Raw genomic sequence first — 20,906 nt, forward strand, 5'->3', positions numbered from 1 at the left:
ATCTATATATATGTGTTGCTTCTGACAACAGACTAAATTCAAATTTTAGATCCTCAATGACGCTGAATAGGGGAATTCACCCCTGCCCCTGCCCAAAGTAGTCCAGTACTGCAGCCTGAGCATTTAAGTACCTGAACCAAGCATAAACTGGCCATAAGCGGGCATCTAGCCATCCCAACTATTTTTCCCTCCTCCTAACAAGAGTCGCACTGCAAACACCAGCTGAAGAGAAAGAAAATCAGCCATGGCATAGCCATGTGAATAAAGAAGTTTTTTTTAAAAAAAGCTAAGTACCCCACCCATCCTTTGGTATAACTTAACTTAGAAATTGAAAGTACACATCTCAACTGCCACCAAACATAGTTTAGACCAGATTATTACCAATAAAAAAGATAGGAAAAGAAAGCCCCAACTGGACTTGCTCTTTTTTTTAAAAGAAAACACAGAGCCATACCCAAACGACACGACTATTTGTACATATGAAATTGTTCACATTAAGTTAATTTGTCCACAAAGTCTCCTGCCTTCTCCGATGTGTCAGAGATGTTCAGATCCATCTAAGGTTTTCGAAGCACCGCCGGATACCTAAGCATATTGGATCCCAAGCTCCCTCAGTCTTCTCTTGACGCTGCCATTGAAGTTTATTTTCTGGATTACTGCACCTGAGAAGTTCTGGAAGAACGTGACCTTACAGCCCTTGTAAACTAGGGCCTTTGGATCCTTCCCCGGATCCTGGAAGCTTCCACATTTCTCTCCTCATTTCTATAATGATGAAACCGCACCAAGATAAGACAAGAATGTTGATCCAGACCTGACCTCTGCACCATGACCCGGTGAGCCCCCTCGATCTTCAAGCGTCTCATTCCAGCCTCCAAGTTAAGGAATATTGGCAACCAGTTCTCAATAAATTCCGCTGGCCACTCACCTTCCTTGCTGTCTGGCAGACCGACAGTCCGAATATTTTTTTCTCCTGCCCCTGTTCTCAAGGTCATTAACTTGGTCAAGCAAATTGCGGACCTGTCTCTCCATGGCTTGGATCTTATCCTTGGAGGAGCCGGTATCAGCTTCCACAACTGCAACTCTGTTCTACCTCATCCATCCTTTTTTCCAGGTAGCCCAGCTGCTGTTCATGATTCTGCAGCATGATAAAGATCAGAGTCAGCTTCTCTATCTGCTTACCCAACATCTCGCGACATTTCCTGAGCTCCTTCACCAGAGGCTGGTTAGAAATAGTCTGAGGATCCAGCAGGCTGGGCCACAGGCCCGGCCTCTGATGCCCCTCCCTTTTTCGGCATCCCTGGACAGCGAAAACAAAGGTAAGTTGATTTTTAGCAGTTTCCTGGGACTCCATAACCTTTCCAGAGTCTCAGGATATTGCGGTAGGGCAGGTTAAAAGTTTGTCCCACTTGCGCTGCGGTGCAGAGCTCTGCAACATGGCGGCACGGTGGCTCAGTGGTTAGCACTGCTGCCTCACAGCGCCAGGGATCCAGGTTCGATTCCAGCCTTGGGCGACTATGCGTGGAATTTGCACATTCTCCCCATGTCTGCGTGAGTTTCCTCCAGGTGCTCCAGTTTCCTCCCACAGTCCAAAGATGTGCAGGCCAGATTAATTGCCCATTGCGTTAAGTGCATTAGTCAGAGGGAAATGGGTCTGGGTGGGTTACTCTTGGGAGGATCAGTGTGGACTGGCTGGACCGAAGGGCCTGTTTTCATGCTGTAGGGAATCTAATCTAATATAATAACATGATCTTCCTAGATCGCTGCATCTTGAATCCAACCCCCAAAATATTATTTCTTTCCTGTTTGCTTTTCTCCTTGTATAGAATAATGTAAAACTTTCTTCAGCTAATGGTGTAAAACTAGCACATAAGTTTTGTAGAGTCTTATTTTTCTCAATTATTGATTTGTTAACCCTTTCCTATTTTGCTGGGTTTTTTGCCTTTGTGCTCTGTTGTTTCTGTTGAATTGATAGGCAGATGAGCACAGACCTATTCTCAAAACTGAAGCTATTAAGATTTATTTTGTAAGGAACATTGCCTTGACCTCAGACAAACAGTTACTGGCTATAGCTTCAGCAATACGCTATGAAGCTGCCTTCATTCTAAGACAGTAATTTTGGGGTTTCGGTATTCTTAGCAAGGCCAACATTTATTATCCATTCTTAATTAAGCTCATGAATGGTTTGCCAATCAAATAGATGGTTTGATGAAAACCAAAAGAAGTGCGGGATGCCAGACAAAGACAAAGATAAGGTCTGGCAGCTTCGGTGGAGAGAAATCAGTTTATGTTTTGGGCCAAGTGAGCCTTACTCAACTAAGGAAGGGTAATTTGACTCAAAACATTAACTGAGTTCTGTCCATGGTTGCTGCCAGATCATCTGAGCTTTTCCAGCAATTTCTGTTTTTGAACAGAATGTTTGTTTGCTGGTTTGTTTGGCCTTGAAGATTTTTGAGGTTCTTCATGTTGCACCTGCATCTGTTCAATAAGATGGAAAATAATCCATTATGTCCTTGACTTGTGCCTTCTCAGTGATGGAACAAACTTTGGGAAGCCAGGTGAGCACTTAGCATAATGAACACAGCCTTAGAGCTGCACTAAAAGACACGTGGCTCGTCCAACTGAGTTTCTGATTTGTGGTGATCCAGGAATTCACGACAGCACAGTGTTCTATTCAGTTGCGCAAGTATTTCAGATTTTCTGCTAGTTAGATTTTTTTATTTTCTTTCCTCTCCTTTTGTGCCAGAATGTGTTAATGTTATCCATGCATATTCCATTATGTCGTTAGAAGTATAGAGGCTTGCAGACAGGAGGACATTTGGCCCGTTGTTTCTGCTACTCTTTCTTAGACTATCCAAACTTAAATTGCTGTCTTCCTGTACCTCCTTCTGTTTCAAGCATTTAGCCAATTTTCCCCAACAGTCATAGTCATAGAGACGTATAGCATAGAGAGAGGCCCTTCAGCCCACTATGTTTGTTGGTCAACAAACAGCAAACTGCACTCATCCTGTTTACCTGCACTTGGTCCATAGCCAACTATGCCCTAGCATTTTAAATATTGAGAGAGTAGCTGCCTCCACCACCCTTTCAGTTAGCGTTTGATATTTCTACTGCCCTCAATGCTAGTTACTCATCTTAAAACTTGTGCCATCTGGTGTTACACATCTTCCATGAGGACAAGATTCTCCCAATCTATCCTGTCCATACCCCTCATAATTTTGTGTATCTCAGTCAACTCCACAGACCCCCGCTCCCAACCCTGACCTCTGGTCTCAGTCTCTGCTCCAAAAGCAAAAACCCAATCTATCCAATCTTTCTGAAACTTTTTCATTCCAGGCAACTTCATGGTCAATCACCTATATTGACACCTTTTGGGGATCTGTGAACTTGTACATCAAGGTCCCTTTGTTCTCATTGCTCCTAAGAAACCAGCCATTCATTGCGTATAACCTTTCCTTATTGGACCTTGCACAATGCATCACCTGGCACTAATGGAAATTAAATTTCATCTGCTATTTCTCTGCTCAATTTAGACAATATCAAACTCCAGCCCTGACACTACGCTCCTCACTGTCTACAACCTTACCAGTTTGTGTTATTTGCAGACTTATTAATTGTATCTTTTACCTTCATATCCAAGTCATTAGTGTTCATAACAAACAGCCAGGGACCCAGCACCGACATTGTGGTACACTGTTGTTCACAGGTTTCCAATCACAAAAGCAACCCTCCACCATTATCCTTTCCCTCCTATTTGCAAGCCAGTTTTAGATCCAAATTGCCAACTTGCTTGGATCCAATTGCCTCTTACCTTTTTGGACCAGCCTTCCATGTCGGAGCTTGTCCAAGCATTTACTCAAATTTACTTAAATCTGTGTAAACCATATCAACTGCACTACTCTAATCAATCTATTTAGCAATCTTTTTCAAAACAACTCAATTAAGTTATTCAGACAATGTCCCTCTAATAAATCCATACTGAATATTTCTGATTAATCACTACTTTCTAAGTGTTGATTAATCCTATCCCTCACAATGTTTTCCAATAATTTCCCTACTACTGACATCAGATGACTGGTCTGTAATTACCTGGCCTATCCCTGCTGCCCTTCTTGAGCAGAGGAACCATATGAGTTAACCTGTAATTACCTGGCACTTTATCTGTGGCCAGTGAAGCATTAAATATCTTTGCAGGGCCCCCAGCAATCTCTTCCCTTGCCTCCTAAAGCAACCTGGGAAACACCTCATCAAGCTGTCTGGATTTATGCACCCTCGTGATCACTAAAACATCTAATCCCTCCTTAATTATTGTTTTCTAGAACTGCACCTTCCCAACTGAAATTCCAGGCTACAATGTTTTTCTCCTTTATGAACACAATGATCTTTTACAACCTCACCCACATCCTCTGGCTCCACGCATAGATTTGCCCCTTTGGGGTCGAATAGGCTTCACACTTTGCCTGGTAAATCTCTTACTCTTAGTATACTTATAAAATGCCTTGGGATTTTCCTTTAATCCTATCTACCAGATAGGTTTTTTTGCCCGTCTTTGCCCCCCTAATTTTTTTTAAGCAACCTCTGACTCTATGCTTCTAAAAGTCTGCCCGTTTTTGACTGTGCCATACCTACTTCCTTTTTCTTTATCAAACTGTCAATACTCCTTAATAAACAGGATTCCGTGGACCTGCTGCCTTTGCCATTCACGCTTGGAGTAATATACTGGCCCTGAAACTCACGATTACTTTCCAAATGTAGAATTCACTAATCTTAATCTATATTTGCCAGATCCTGTCTAATAATCTTGAAATTGGCTTTCCCCCAGTTGAAACACTTCTGCATTATCCTAATTGCTTTTCATAATTCCTTTGAAACTTAGAATTATGGTTACTGTCTTCAAAATGTTTTCCCACAGCCACTTGATCAGCTTTATTATTTAGGATTAGGTTTAGCATACCCCACCTTAAGTAGGGCTACCTATACGCTGACAGAAAAAGCTATTTTGGATGCACTTTAAAAATTCTAATGTTATTATGCTAAGGCTATCCCAGTTAATATAACAAAGTTGAAATCCACAATTGCCATCTTTTTTTATTTCTAAGCTCCATACTGTGATGGCCTTATTTGAAGACCTTTTCTGATATTTTCCCTCATTACTGCATTCAAGACTCTTCCACAAGTACTGTTGAAGCAACACATTCAAAGCAGGCTGCATGGTATCATTTTTCCTTCACAGACACTTGTCACAGTGAAAGTTTTGTTGAATCCTACAGTCACCGATTACCCATTTAAATGAAATAACATCCTTCTAATTATAATGATATTTGTTAGCTCCTGTTTGAGCAGTATCTTAAAAGGGTAGAAATTTTAAAATTTAACTTCCTCCATAGCCTCCCTCAATAGCCTCCCTCAATATGTGAAATCTCCTCTAGTAACCCTTTTAAGACATCTACAGTGCTCCACTTCCTGTTCATTTTAGTTGCTCCGCTGTTGGTAAGTGTCTTCAGTTATTGAGGTCCCAAGCTCTGAAATTTCTCTCCTCTGTCATTCTGTTTCACAAGCTCTCTTTTACATCTTGAAACATTTCTTAAAATCTACTTTTGAGTTAGACTTTGTTCATCTCTTCTAATATCTCCTTATGTGGCTTGATGTCTAGATTTCTTTGAAGATGCTACTGTGAAGCACCTTGAAATGTTTTAGTATATCAGTGGTACTTGTTGTTCTTGCTATTCGAAATAATTCCTGTATCTATGTTTTGTCTGGTCCAGCTAGTCCTAATATTTAAGATTTTTTTTAAGGTGCTGGCGATTGTTTCTCATCCACCTGATCTTCTGTCACCATTGATTAAGATCAGGGCTGCTGTTCATACCAACTGCCTTTATCAGTCTTCATTCTGTGCAACTCCTATCTGGAGTAGCATGTAAAGTATTGGTGTCCATATTTAAGGAAGGATGCACTATGTGTTGGAAGTAGTTCAGAGTAAGTTTTACTATCAGGAATATTGTGTGATATTGTCTTATGAGACAATATTAGAAACTAGATTTGTATCCACTAGAATTTAGAAAAGTGATAAGTGGCCAAATACTGGAAAATGAGACTAATCAGTTTAGGATATCTGATCGGTGCAGATTTTATTCCTCGATTGAAATAGAAGATCCTAATAGGATGCATGTGGAAAGAATGTTTAGAATTGTGGGAGATCCTAGAAATCAGAGTCACTGTTCAAAAATAAGGTCAACCATTTAAGTAAAGGATAATAATTTTTTCCTCGCTTATGGACATAAGTCTTTAGAATTCTTTTCCTCAAACGGTGGTGAAGGCAGAATTTTTGAATATTTTTCAGGCAGGGATGAATGGATTCTTGATGAGAAAGGGGGAGAAAGGTTATCAGTGTGGATGGGAATGTGGTGTAATCATTATCAGCACAATCTTAGTAAATTAAACAGGCTTGAGGGGTTGAGTGGCCTACTCAGCTTCTAATTAATGTGTTTATATGATTTCAGGTTGCCTGACGTGAAATCTCATCAGGTTCTAGTTTGGAAATTTTCAACTGACTTGTCCTTAGAGCTTTTTGAGGTAGAACTTTGCAGATTTCATTTTGCAGATTTTCACTACCTTTTTTGTGAAGAAACACGATCTGATGTCAGTTCTGAATTGCCTAAGACTATGTTTAAGCTTATCTTTCCTCCTTCTGACCTGTTGCACCAGAAGGGCAGCTCAATGGCTCAGTGGTTAGCGCTGCTGTCTCATAGCGCCAGGGACCTGGGTTCGATTTCACTCACGGGTGACTGTGTGGAGTTTGCACATTCTACCCATGTCTGCATGGGTTTCCTCCCATAGTCCAAAGATGTGCAGGTTAGGTGAATTGGCCATGCTAAATTGCTCTAGGATGTGTAGGTTAGGTGCGTTAGTCATGGAAAATGTAGAGTAATGGGGTGGGGAATGAATCTGGGTGGGATACTCTTCGGAAGGTCCGCATGGAATTGTTGGGCTAAATGGCCTAAATCGTACTGTAAGGATTCCGTGAAGAAGCAGGTTCCATCCATGTAAAATTTTGTCTTTGGACATTGCATAAGTTGCTGCCTACTTGTCAGCTTTGATTTTGTACAGGTGACATTTAAAGTGAGACTTAATGACAAAGATGTAATGAACTGACGCCTCTATTCTCCCAACTGACAGCTGGGAATGACGACTGTAATTTAAATGATCCTTTGCTCACCCACCTGAATCCTGACTAGATATCAGACATGTCTCAACTGTTTGTTCTGTTACATAAATGATTTTCCTTTGTTTCCTGTCTAAATGGTCAGGATCCAGTCATGCCTTCCCCTGAACCATCACTTGATGACAAGACTGATGAAGTTGACATCCCTTCAGAAGAAGCTGATGGAAGTAAGTTTTAACGTTTCAAACCTTTATGAAAGATCAATGGTATTTAAAAGGAACACATTGTTTCCTGCCAAAACAAAAAAATACTTGCACTAATTTAGCATTGGCTAAGCAATAGACAGATTTATGAAGAAAGAGCAGGAAGTGTACTTGACATTGATATTTAGTGCCAAAGATGGAAAGCATTCCATTGCTCATCTGTAAAATCCCCCAGCTTGATGAGCTCAGAATTCATAGTGATCCATATATCTTTTGAAAATAGTGTGTATAATAATTACTCTAACTTAGGGAAAATTATTTAATTTTGTATTGCAATGTTAATGAGTTGCATTAACATCACTAATTAGACATTGTAACCCGATAATTGTAAGGACTGCTCACACTTGTGTATAAGTCAATTTTGTGAAGGTTAATCGCATGAATTTTGGCCCAAAAGAATTACTTTTTCTATATACTGTGTAACCATTGACTCTAGTTTTCAGAGATCAAAGGTCAAAATTTCAGAAAGAGTGTGGGTTTGGGAAGAGAGAAAACGTAGCTTTAAATGCTAAGGCTACATTTGAAAAGATAACTATGAAACCAAGCAAATACAATTCCATAAATAACACTGACAAAAAAAATCCTAGTTGCCATAAATGTTGCACAAGGTAAACATAGTGACGGTTTAGTCACAGATCATAAATAATTTATTTACTTTTAAAGAGGGAGAGGATATTGTCTGCAAGTTTGCATAAAGAAGATAGTTGTTCTGTGTTTACTCTGGGAATCTGAGCAAAATGGAACTCCATTTTCTTTTTTAAAGGCAAATAAAGTGCAATTAAAGGCTCGGAGTCAAATATGGTTAGGAATATTGAGCAGAGGATTGGGCTTGGGAAGTTTATTTAACTGACTGCAGCTTTGGTTTTTCTCATGAATTAAAAGCTGTTTAAATTACTGTGACAATTCCTCAGCTTCCTCGCCACTAGAGGTCAGCCTGTCCATTCAATGAGTCACATATCGAGCACTTGTCATGCATCAAATCATCACCCATGTAAAAGTCAGCCCTGTGACTCTTGGTCTAAAATATTGGTTTCAAAAAATCCATTCTTCGAGCAGTATATATGGTATGTTTTTGATAAAACATAATTATTTTATCAGTCTTATAATGAATTAAAACAAAATGAGAGCAATACTTTCATTAGTGTACCAAAACATTGCATTATTGTTAAAAGACACAAGTTTATACTATAAAACTCCAACATGGTATTTCGCATAATACAGGTCAAATTATTTGCTGATCAGTTAGAGAGTAGAAGTAACAGTTAATAAAGATGAGTTTTCATGTACCCTGAGTGGATACTTAAAAGGAAAAGTTACACTTGCCTATGCTGTTGTTGAGAAAATATTGCACGGTAAGAAAAATACATGCTGATGCACAGCAGCAGTTCAAAGGACCGAGTTTGTTTTTCTTGCTCCTTCAAGAGGGTGATTTGTTCAATCTCAGTTTCGTGTTTTATTGATGCCACCATGATTTTGTTGCTGCCATTTGTGTTTTATAACAATAATGTAATTTTTTGGTGAATTAATACCAAATTGCTTTGATATCTTGTTTTAATTCATAATAAGACTGATTAAAAAGTAGTAAAAACCTGTTATTTCAATATGGTAAATACCCAAAAATAAGAACTTGTTGCAAAATTTCACATTAGTTCGATTGCGGTATCCAATAAAACAATTGAATTCATGTTCACATATTATTGGCAATCACCTGTGTGCTGCGTTAATGAACCCTTGCTGTTCATATCACACTACATCATAAACCAGCCTTTTCACACTGGCTGAGGTTAATATGAAAGCCTCTCCTCAAACTCTCCCTTTGCCTGAGGTATGGTTAAACCACTACCAATTGTCTGAATCTAATGAGAGAACAGCCCTATGGACTTGGAAGACTATGGCGACTTTACCTTACCTTTAAACCTGTTATTATTTGAACTGTATACGAGCCCTTCACTTTGATTTCTGCTTCTAAACCTTTCCTGCTTTCAGGCCATTCTTTCCAGACTAGCTGTGAAGTGAAGTAGAACACAAGGTGTCCAGATGATTAGATCAAACTGGTCTGAGAAGTGCTTGTATACACTGTTGTATTTCAGCTTTGTGATAACCTATAACATCTGTAGTGTTTGCTTAATTTCTGTATTTTGGAAAGTGCTGCTATTATGACTGTGTAGATTAATCAATGTTGTCTATGAAGATCCATGCTGAAATAATTTCTTACAATCACAACCCTACGTCAACTGGATTAATTTGGCAGAACTGTTGCTACTGAGTTTGATTCTAGATTGAACACAAAATCCTAGGCTGACTCACAATAGAGCATTCAGCGAGTATTCCTCTAACAGAAGTGCTTTCTTTCAGCTAAGATTTCAAAGCAAATCCCCATGTATTCCTAGATGGATGTAAAGATCCCAGGTTTCAGTTCCAGTAAAAGCAGGAGAGTTTACCTTAGCATCATGGCTAATAGTTGTCCTGCAATTGACATCACAAAAACAGATTGTCTGATGATGGTGACATTGTTGTTTGCGGGAGCTTAGTGTGCACAAATGACTCACCATTTGAGCTGAAGTAGGCATGATATTAGTTTCATTTCACTCACCATGGCTTGATTGGAGACCAGTATTGACTGAAAATATGTAATAAAACAATATTCAAATCATGAGAATTTTTTTTAAGAAGTGAAATTTATTTTCTTCTCAAACATTTTGAATGGAAATATTTAGAATGGTTAATAAAATCAATGCCAACATATCAGGAATATTTTGTGTTGTAGACAAAAATGAATGACTTTCAATATATCAAGTCCTTTAATAAATTAAGATTTGGCAGCTTAAACTTTCAAATGAGGGCACTTTGCATACAAACAAAAAAGAAATTTTTGTTCTTCTGGTGGGCAACAGGACAACTTCATGGAAACAGATTTGAATTATTTCTCAGAACAAATTACTGCAGCAGTTGGAATCTGTACTGAAAATAACAAATGCTGGAGATTACTGGGTCAAGTAGCATCCATGGAAAGAGAGCAAACTGATATTTCAACTCTAGATGACCTATAATTCACTTCAACTCTGTTGAAGCGTCATCTAGACCTGAAACATTAGCTTGCTCTGTGTCCATGGATGCTGCCTGACCCACTCTGATCTCCAGCGTTTGTTGTTTTCAGTTTGAATAATTTCTGTTGTTCATGTTTGATTTGTTCAACTGTTGTTGAAAACTGTACAGTTCTGATGGTGTTTGTATTTTAAAGTCTCCAATCTACATCCATCTTCCCAGCAAAAATAGTCAGAGTCAAACAGCATGGAAACAGACTCATCATGCCAACCATAATCCCAAACTAAACTAAGCTAGTCCCTCCTGCCTGCACTTAACCCATATCCCTCCAAACATATCTTATTCATGCCCTTATCGAAATACATTTCAAACATAACTGTAAATGCATCTACCACTTCCTCTGGAAGTTCATTCCACACATGAGCCACTCTGTAAGCACACAAAAGTTGTCCCTCATGTCTGTCTTAAATCTTTCTCCTCTCACCTCATAAAATGCCTCCTTGTCTTGGAATCTTCCATCCTGGGAAAAAGACACCTGCCATTTACTTTATCTATACCCCTCATGATTTTGTAAACCTCCGTAAGATACTTCTCAACCTCCCATGTTCCAGTGAGGAAAGTCCTAGCCTATCCATGTTTCTTTATAACTCAAACGCTCCATTCTCAACAATGTTCTGGTAAATCTTTTCTGAACACACTCCAATTTAATAATAATCTTCCTGTAACATGGCCACTGTGTTAATTTTCTGGATATCAAGATTTGTACGGATATAACAACTGATCTGTATCATCATGAGGCTTCCAAAGCAACTTATGAAAAAACTTAGTATGCATTCCAAGCTAAGCATTTAATCATTAGCTGAATACACATTCAAAGAGAATTATCTTTTCAAGAAGTGAAAATAAATACTGACTATTTTATCATGTTCCAAATCATAATGAAAATAACTTGAAGTTTTTTTTCTTTAACGTATAATGATTGACAGAGCAGGGAGACTCAGTTTAGCCAAAGTCAGGAAAAAAATTTGATCTGATGCATGTACCCTATATCAAAGGCTTCCAAAGCACACTTTCTTTTTCTTCAAGTAAATTCTTATTCTGAATTTATTTTACTGTGTCAATGTTAATGAGATGCATTTTAAATGTTTAATTGGTAATGTGGAAAGGCTTAATAGAAAAAAGTTAGCCCTCAATCCTAAATGTCCTTTCCATTGCACTGATCTATTAATTCAGTATTATCATTTAGAATTGTACTGGACTTTGCCCTTCTGGGTTTAATGATCTGAATAGATATTGAACAGATGTTTATTCATTCATGAATGATGATTTGATATATTTGTTTTTATGAATAATTAATATCAAGCATTACAACGAAGGTTGTGGATTATTCACACCTGTTAGAGAAATGTGTTGATGAGTTTTTATAAGGTTGAAAATTTGAGATTGTTGTTATTTGGGATGCATACTGCAAATCAGTGGCCTTGTTCTAAAGGCCTTGAAATAAGCTTCAGTTATGGGTATCAAAATTCAGATTTTTCTTCTACTGGCAAGGAAAGAAAAATAATTGGTGTTGATAATCGACTGTTAAATTCAGTCTCTGAATGTAAAATAAAGATTTGTAATCGACTGCTGTTTTCTCAACCTAAATCGAGAACATTTGTATCTGAATTAGGGTATCTTCATGAATTGACAACAAATCACCATTATTTTTCTCATTCCTATTTGAAATCAATTTCAGGAAAAAGTAGGTTTGTGGTTCAACAGTAAGTGGAACAAAATGAGCAGTGATGTTAATTTTCAAGCATTACTTTAACGCTTCAGTCAATGGTTTATTTTGAAGACAAAGTGATAAAATGTACAATGTCCTAGAGTCTGTTGCTCTAAGGTTCTGGTTGGTGTGACCGTGTCATTAATCTTGTACAATTGTCTCTGGAGTCTTGAGATGTTGCTTTAATTATTCGTTCAAAAGAACAATTAGTTTGGGAGATTTGTAGCTCGGGTGCTCGTTGTTGTGGTTCTGTTCGCCGAGCTGGGAATTTGTCTTGCAAACGTTTCGTCCCCTGTCTAGGTGACATCCTCAGTGCTTGGGATCCTCCTGTGAAGCGCTTCTGTGCTGTTTCCTCCGGCATTTATAGTGGCCTGTCTCTGCCGCTTCCGGTTGTCAGTTCCAGCTGTCCGCTGTAGTGGCCGGTATATTGGGTCCAGGTCGATGTGTTTGTTGATAGTCTGTGGATGAGGGCCATGCCTCTAGGAATTCCCTGGCTGTTCTCTGTTTGGCTTGCCCTATAATGGTAGTATTGTCCCAGTCGAATTCATGTTGCTTGTCATCTGTGTGTGTGGCTACTAAGGATAGCTGGTCGTGTCGTTTCGTGGCTAGTTGGTGTTCATGGATGCGGATCGTTAGCTGTCTTCGTTTTTGTCCTATGTAGTGTTTTGTGCAGTCCTTGCATGGGATTTTGTACACTACATTGGTTTTGCTCATGTTGGGTATCGGGTCCTTCGTTCTGGCACTCATCCACAGACTCTATCAACAAACGCATCGACCTGGACCCAATATACCGGCCACTATAGCGGACAGCTGGAACTGACAACCGGAAGCGGCAGAGACAAGCCACTATAAATGCCGGAGGAAACATCACAGAAGCGCTTCACAGGAGGCTCCCAAGCACTGAGGATGTCACCTAGACAGGGGACGAAACGTTTGCAAGACAAATTCCCAGCTCGGCGAACAGAACCACAACAACAATTAGTTCAGTGTAAAACCTCAAAAAATGAGTTTTTTTTTGTTTTCAATAATGATGAGATCACTGGGCAGGTCGTTCTTTCGTATGCTTTCCTCCAACTCGGCTTGAGCTCAGAGGTCACCTTCCAGTTGCACCAGCATAACAGGAGTACATTTCCAAACCAGTTACTATTCAAAGCAACTTCAGCAGGGGCTGTACAGCACTTACACAAGTCATGTGGTTTACACAAAGCCTTGTCATAGAGTCTTGGAGTTTTATAGCATGGAAACAGACCCTTCAGTCCAGCTCATCCATGCCAACAAGATATCTTAAATTAATCTACTCCCATTTGCCAGCATTTGGCCTATATACCAGTAAACTCTTCCTATTCATGTATCTATCTTGATGCCTTTTAAATGTTGTCATTATACCAGCCTCCTCCACTTCCTTATGCAGCTTGTTCCATACATGCACCACCCTCTGCATGAAAAAGTTGTACCTGAGGCCCCTTTTAAATCCTTCTCCTCTCACCCTGAACTTACACCCTCTAATTTTGGACTCCCCTACCCTGGGCAAAAAAAGACCTTGGCTATTCACCCTATCCATGCCCCTCAGGATTTTATAAACCTCTAATGTCACCCCTCGCCCTCTGAAGCTCCGGGAAAATAGCCCCAGCATATTCAGCCTTTCCTGAAAGCTCAAACCCTCCAATCTGGCAAGATTCTGTAAATCTTTTCTGCATCCTTTCAAGTGTAACAGCATCCTTCCTGTAGCTGGGATACCAGAATTGAATGCAGTTTTACAAAAATGGTTGACCTAATGTCCTGTACAGCTGCACCATGACATCCAACTCCAATACTCAGTTCGTTTGACCAATAACGCAAGGGTACCAAACTTAGCCTTTGCTACCCTGTCAACTTATGACTACATCTTCAAGGAACTATAAATGTGCACTCCAAAGTCTCTTGGTTCAACATCACTCCCCACGACCCTAATATTTAAGCGTATATGTCCTGCCCTGATTTGCCTTAACAAAATGAAACACCTCTCATTTAGCTAAATTAAACACAACCTGCCGGTCCGCAACCCATCAGTCTGAAGTCTTTTTGAACTCTTGATCTTTTTTTTTGAAACCTGCCCCATTGTCCACAGTGAAATTTCAGTGGGCCTTTTTTCAAGAAAGCATTCACTGGTATTCCCACGCAACCTCCAATAAATCATTTGCCACAGTCTTTTAAAACGTAGGTTCTTGAAGCAATATTAAATCGTGTGTCTTTGTCCCAGATTTGAAGTGAAACAGTTTGAAGCTTCATGATTCTACTAAATGTCTTGTTGATATTCTTTTTACTGTTATTATTAGTCATTTTAACAACACTGTGCAAGGTTAAGTATTTATTATATACTCCATAGTATTTATTTTCTTGATACTGTTGATATCATCATCGTCATTTGCTTGGAGACATGAGCTAAAAATGAGGGCAGTAAGTTTAATCCAAAATAAGGCTCTGTTCTGTTCTCCCAGCTTTTCTGCATTTGTTGCATCTGTTCTGACAGTACCACCTGCCACAGCATTTCTTCAGAAATGTTTTCCTTCTTCCTCGATCAAGAAGCCCCCTTTACTGGGGATTGTAAGGAATTTCATCCCACTTCCTGAACCTTTGCCCATAACCCTTAACTTTCTTTTTCCCAGACTCACCAAAAAGTTTCGTTTTTTTTCCAATTTATTCATGGATGTAGACATTGCTGGATGGGGCACCATTTATTGTCTCTTCCTGATTCATGAGAAAATGATGGTGAGCTGCCTTCTTGAACAACTGTAGTTTTTGACATGGGTATCCATGTGCTGATCGGGATGGAGCTGCAGGAGTTCGACCTAGTAATAGTGAAGGAACAATTACATATTTCCAAGTCAGGATAAGTGGCTGGAGGGGAACCTCCAAGGGCACTCACTGCCATGTGTCTCATCCCTTGCAATCATCATAAAATCCACTATTTTCTCCATGCAATTCTCCCAATTTGCAGGACATTTTTTAAAAATTTAATCTGGTTAGAGAATGTGTATCTCCAGAGCCAACTAACAATCTCCTAATTTGCCACTTAGTCTGTAGAGGGGGAGGCACTGTTAGGTCATGTGTTTGTCTCGCCACAGGTGTAAAAGAGCCCCAGCAGTGGAAGCTGGCTGCACAGAAGCCCTGGCTTGTCCTGAAACTGTTTGGCACAGAGCACTTGACATGGTCATTCAACCACTGCCATTCAGCAGATGGGATTTGTCACAAGGAGCTTGTCAGTGACTTCTCATGTTTCCCATTGCTTGATCCCAAGGATGTCTGCTTGTAAAACTTAAAAGGTTATTGTATATGGGGCATGCATGGCAGCCATGAGGTGGATCAAAATGGTCATGGCACAGGAAATAGGTGCACCACAGATGAGTTCAGCCAATTGTCAGTGGTCGGATGTGTGGAGGAATGATGATTGCAAGATCAGGAACCCATGGAAGATAGAGGTGTTGAACAGCGTGTTCCATTTTTGCTTTGCAATATTGCATGTAGTCAAATGTGTGTGTAATGACCTATACCAGATAATAATAATCTATAAATGTAAGTTAATGTCAAAGTTGAACAAATATTCAAAGAATAGCACCTAATCTCTCAATTAGTACATTAGTATCTTATGGACTTGATGGTGAGTTTAACAATATTAAATCAATACTGCATCTCCCAGTTTGTCCAGGTAGATGTTAGTGTAGTTCAATATTTTAATTTATAGCTTTGCCAGAGACATCGCATGTTTTTTGCCTCTCCCACAAACTGCTTTTTATGTGTTGATTTTTTTTTTTGGAATTTAGTCACTCCTGCTTTCCATCTTCACTTTTAAGTTCTCCCCTACCCTGCTTTCATTTCACGCCTTTGTACTTGTTTAAAAACTGATATGTTTATATCACCTTCAGTTTTAATAAATAGAATTTGTCCTAAAATATCAACTTTGTTACTCTTTCCACAGATGCTGCCTAATCAGCTGAATATTTCTAACATTTTCTCTTTTTGTTTTAAAAATAATGTAGTTTAACATTTTGATGGGAAGGGAGGTTATATTTTTCATCATCAGTGACTTGTACATTTCCAAGTGAATGCTTTTGTTTCAGATTTCTAGACTTTATTTTTCTTTTTGTTGCTACTATACACACTAATCTTCAATACGAGACCAATAAACTGTTTTCTAAGTCCTGCAAAATGAGTTAACCTAAGTTGTTCTTCCTTTCCTTCACAGTTGTACCATTCCTGCCACATAGTCGGACTAAATTAGACAGGGTCACAGATGACTCAGAGGTGGGTTTTACAGTAACATCAAGCTTTTTTATGATTTCACAATTGAAGAATCAGTAATGATGTAGTGGATATGTCCAACCTGGTATAATACCTGGAGTTCATGTTCTCTTGCTGGGATGTCATCAGTTAGCTGATCTCAATGAAGGCAACTGTAATGTTTCTGCAACTGTTTTCACTGAACAGGGTTGGCAAGGAAAACAACAATTCTGGCTCCTGATCAGTGATATTAGCAGTGGATAGTGTCCAATAGTCACACAGCACACATGCTGCAATATCTTGCAAATTCTTAAAATACCAACATCTCAACCTGAATGAGAAGGGAAATAATTTCTTTAACCATGCTTTCTCCAAAACCATAGTGCTGTGGAGAGATTTCAAAAATTGCAAGAGACTACATGAAGAACCAAAATGCTAAGTCAGATTAGCTGAATAAGGTCTTGGTAAGGACATTGATGAAGCTATTTTGCATCGATTGATATGTTTACAAATAAGAAGTGATAAAATAGAGATGACTGACTGCTGTCACCATTCAGTGGAGGTACGAGCAAAGTAACAAAATATCAAAAATATGTCATTTATTGAAGCAATATAATAATTGTAGATTTGGAGTTAAGATTCATTTTTGCTTCAAGTTGCTGGTGTATGTTTAATGCAAATTAATATTTTCAGCACTTTGATTTAGTCGTCATAGAGAATAGAAGGCAAATTTGCATGGCTGAGTTCAGAGGAGGAGTGTCAGTCTAATTGGATAGCTTCCAGAGAGCTGACCAAAACATGATGAGCCAAATAACTTCCTTGCTACGTGGGTCATTAATGGATCATTTAATTCAATATTAGTTTATATTGAACTGGCATACACAAGGAGGAGTTATAATAATCTATATTATGATATATTGACTGGACCATTATATCTCCAAAGTATTTTATGTTGATTGGTGTCATTTTTTTAAAAAAAATTGGTTTCCAGGATATCAAGCCAGTGGTTGATGGTGTCGATGGAATCAAGATTTCTTCGGTGCTGGGTTTGCAAGACTTTGACCTTATACGAGTCATTGGCCGTGGCAGCTATGCTAAAGTTCTCCTTGTGCGCTTGAAGAAAAATGACTGTATATATGCAATGAAGGTGGTAAAGAAGGAACTGGTCCATGATGATGAGGTAAATTTACTCATATAAAAAGAAAGTGTTTTTAATTACCTTTCATACACACAATATCCTACAGTTAATTATATATCCCTCAAGTGCAGTCACCCTTCTAATGTAGAGAAAAGTAGCTTTCATCAGGTTTCCATAGTGCATTTGAGGACTGCACATTTTATCATCAAAAGCCAAAGCTAATTAATTCATAGGTAATCACAGTTAATTTTTTTGATACCGATCTTGATACTTTCTTTGACCAGTTTTAGAGTAGTACTTATGTTGGAAAGTTGGTTGCAACAGAGGAAAAGAGTCTTGAGCCATTGTTTCTGCACTAACCAAAAACAAATCCAGCCACCCATCCTAATTTCATCCTCCAGCACCTGATTTGTGACCTTGCAAGTTACAGTACTTCCAGTGTTGATCCAGAGACCTCTTTTAAGCAAGTTGAGAATTTCTGCCAATTGGGCAGAGAATTCCAGACACAGCTCCAAATCAGTGTGCCCTCTAATCATCATCTAATCATCACTTTAAACACATACCTACGGTTAGTTGGCCTTTCCTGGTTTATTCTATCCAGGTCTATCATAATTTCACATGGATCAATTAAGTCACCTTTTTCCTCCTCTGTTCTGGGAAACAACCCTGATCTATCTAATCTTTTCTCAAAGCTACAATTTTCAAGCACTGGCAGCTTTCTTGTAAATGTCCTCTTGACTCTCCAGAGCAATTGTGCTACCTATTATGTGGTGACCAGAGCTACGTGCAAGCTTCTAGCTGTGCCTTAACCAGTGTGTGAAATAATGCCAGCATTATATTCTTGGTTTTGTATTCGGTGACCTATCCAGTAAATAAATGTATTCCATATTTTTTTCCCATCTTATGAATCTTTACTATAATTCTAAATGTTAAAAATGTTACTGTCTGGTCTTTGAGGGGGACGAGGACCAAAACATCTCCTCAATACATATCCCTTTCCGAGAGAGGTAAAAAATGGAAAATCTGTTTGTACTCCTGATCACGGTCCATTGACTACTAATGTGCGAGAGCATGCACATGTTATATGTTTGGTAACAAAGTGAGTGGATTGATTGACCTATGCAGGTGTGAAAAGAAGCTATGACTGGAGATGCTTTGCTTATGACCAGATAACTAAGAGTGGAACAATGTAAGGACAGTGTCTGGACATTGAACTGTAGAGATGTGGGCAGAAGACTATGTTGAAATTTGTAACTAAGTTGGAGTGAAACTATACCATGATTGTAATTACAAGGTGTAATTTGGAACCTTAATTGGTATTAATGATTTTTTTTGAGAAGGTGGTCATAGCAGCTGTTTAAAGCAGACAGTACTTAAGAAGAGGAAACCAAAATTGGTTAGCATGGAAGAGCAGTGTAGAAATGTAATCAGGGAACAAGAACAAGAAGAATTCGAAGAGAACGTGAAAGGAGAAAAGTTGAAAACTTAGGAAGAGTACATTGATAGTTATGAGTTGGGAAGCCTGATGTGACACTGAGGTGCAGCTCAGTCTGCAAGATTTAAAATTTGGGGGTTGGGGTCAAGTTGAGAGAAAGTAACATATGTGTTTGAAAGGCTGGTTTCAATTATTAATGACAGTGTCAAATGATATCAATGTTTGAAACTTGTGTTGTTATTAAGAGCATGTTGAAATATTTACCTTGAATAAAAATAAGTCCTTTAGCCCAGAAAGATCATTGCTTGCAAAAATATCAAAAACACTTTATAGGACTGAATTTTACCATAAACTGACTAGTGTCAATTTCAGGGAGTTTCATGGAGGGTTTCTCTCTGAGCTATAGCAACATATCTCCAGCAAATCTTTGCTGGTCACTTCGTTGTGTGTGAACCGCACCTCTGGCATCACTCTCTTGCTATCTTGCATACAGCAGCAGTGGAAGTACTTGAGTTACATCAGTTGAGCCATATTTAAACCTCGGTTGTGTACAAGATCAATAACTGCAAGCTAAGACCAGCCACTCACAAATAGAGTGGAGAGACTTGCCCTGGATATGGCCAACTTGATTTGCTGATAGGGACCTAATGAGCAGGATGAAGGATGGCTGTCATCTTCTCCGCACCATAGAGAAGACCATAATATGTGACCCATGACCCTGTCAGCCTGGTCCAAAGTTACCACTGAGGTCAGTGCAGTGTCCACTGTCCAGAGGACTGTCCAGCAATGCAGAAAAAAGTTGTTTAATAACCTTAGGTACTCTACAAGAGTAAGTGCCACTTTTTTGTTTGACTGCTACTTCACAACCACTGAGTCTTCTACAGCACCAACTTCTGCCAAGACTCATAGTTTTCCAATCCATAATCTCATGCAACATCTTCCTTCAGTTGGTCTCAGCATCGACCCCATCAATGTATAACATCCACATACAAATCTGTATGATGATAGATGTCTTAAATTTGCCTTATGTGACTTTGTTTGTTTGTTTAATGCTATTGCTTGAAGGGCCGCATTGTACAAAAGTAGAGACCCCCCCCTACCGACTAACTTCGAGAGAGAGCTTGACACAAGTACCCCAAACCCACCCTCCTCTCATTTATCTCTCCACCCTTCAGGCACTATGCCTGTATTCCTGATGAAGGGCTTTTGCCGATTTTCCTGTTCCTCGGATGCTGCCTGAACTGCTGTGCTTTGCCAGCACCACTCTAATCCAGAATCTGGTTTCCAGCATCTGCAGTCATAGTTTTTACCTCCATGCCATTTACTTACTGTGCCAGTATCCCCTGACTGAAGATAGTCCCCATTGATTAAATGCTATTCCTTGTAATCTTTGAGTCGTGGCCATTCGATTGAAGCCCTTTACGTGTGTCTGCCCCATACATTGCTAGCACGTTCTGCAGGTGTAACATTGATATAGCTTGGTGTCCTACAGCAACATGTCCACGTTCTTGATTGATCATTGGTGATAACCATGGCAAGCTGTCTGGCTTGTGCCTGCTAAAAGGCAGGACAAGACAGAAGCATTAAGCACCTCTAGGTTCTAAATGAGGCAAACTGCGCATCAATGAGGCAAGATTCTTATCCTGCTGTTCAAACCTTGGTTGCAGCACTGACCTTTATTTGCCCTATGATGTTGAATACACAGATAAGGGTAGTGCAAGTTGATGTACTCTGCATGGACTTCAGTAAGTCTTTTGCCAAGATCTCTCATGGTGGACTGAAGCTACAGGATCCAGTTTGCCAAATCAGATCCAAAATTAGCTTAGTGGCAAGAAACAGAT

At 39.2% G+C, this 20,906-nt stretch overlaps 1 protein-coding gene across 6 annotated transcripts in view; it reads left to right on the forward strand.

Moving 5' to 3' along the window:
• The window catches only part of prkcz (protein kinase C, zeta), a 428,930-nt gene that overhangs the window by 221,954 nt on the left and 186,070 nt on the right, over positions 1 to 20,906 (forward strand). For all 6 annotated transcript variants that reach the window (XM_072586280.1, XM_072586279.1, XM_072586278.1 and 3 more), the window contains 3 exons: positions 7,305 to 7,386; positions 16,458 to 16,516; positions 17,484 to 17,672. In XM_072586280.1, coding sequence (XP_072442381.1) covers positions 7,305 to 7,386; positions 16,458 to 16,516; positions 17,484 to 17,672 — 330 coding nt within the window. The remainder of the gene's footprint in view (positions 1 to 7,304; positions 7,387 to 16,457; positions 16,517 to 17,483; positions 17,673 to 20,906) is intronic.

The sequence above is a fragment of the Chiloscyllium punctatum genome, chromosome 16, assembly GCF_047496795.1.
Source record: "Chiloscyllium punctatum isolate Juve2018m chromosome 16, sChiPun1.3, whole genome shotgun sequence".
Classification (NCBI taxonomy): Eukaryota; Metazoa; Chordata; class Chondrichthyes; order Orectolobiformes; family Hemiscylliidae; genus Chiloscyllium; species Chiloscyllium punctatum.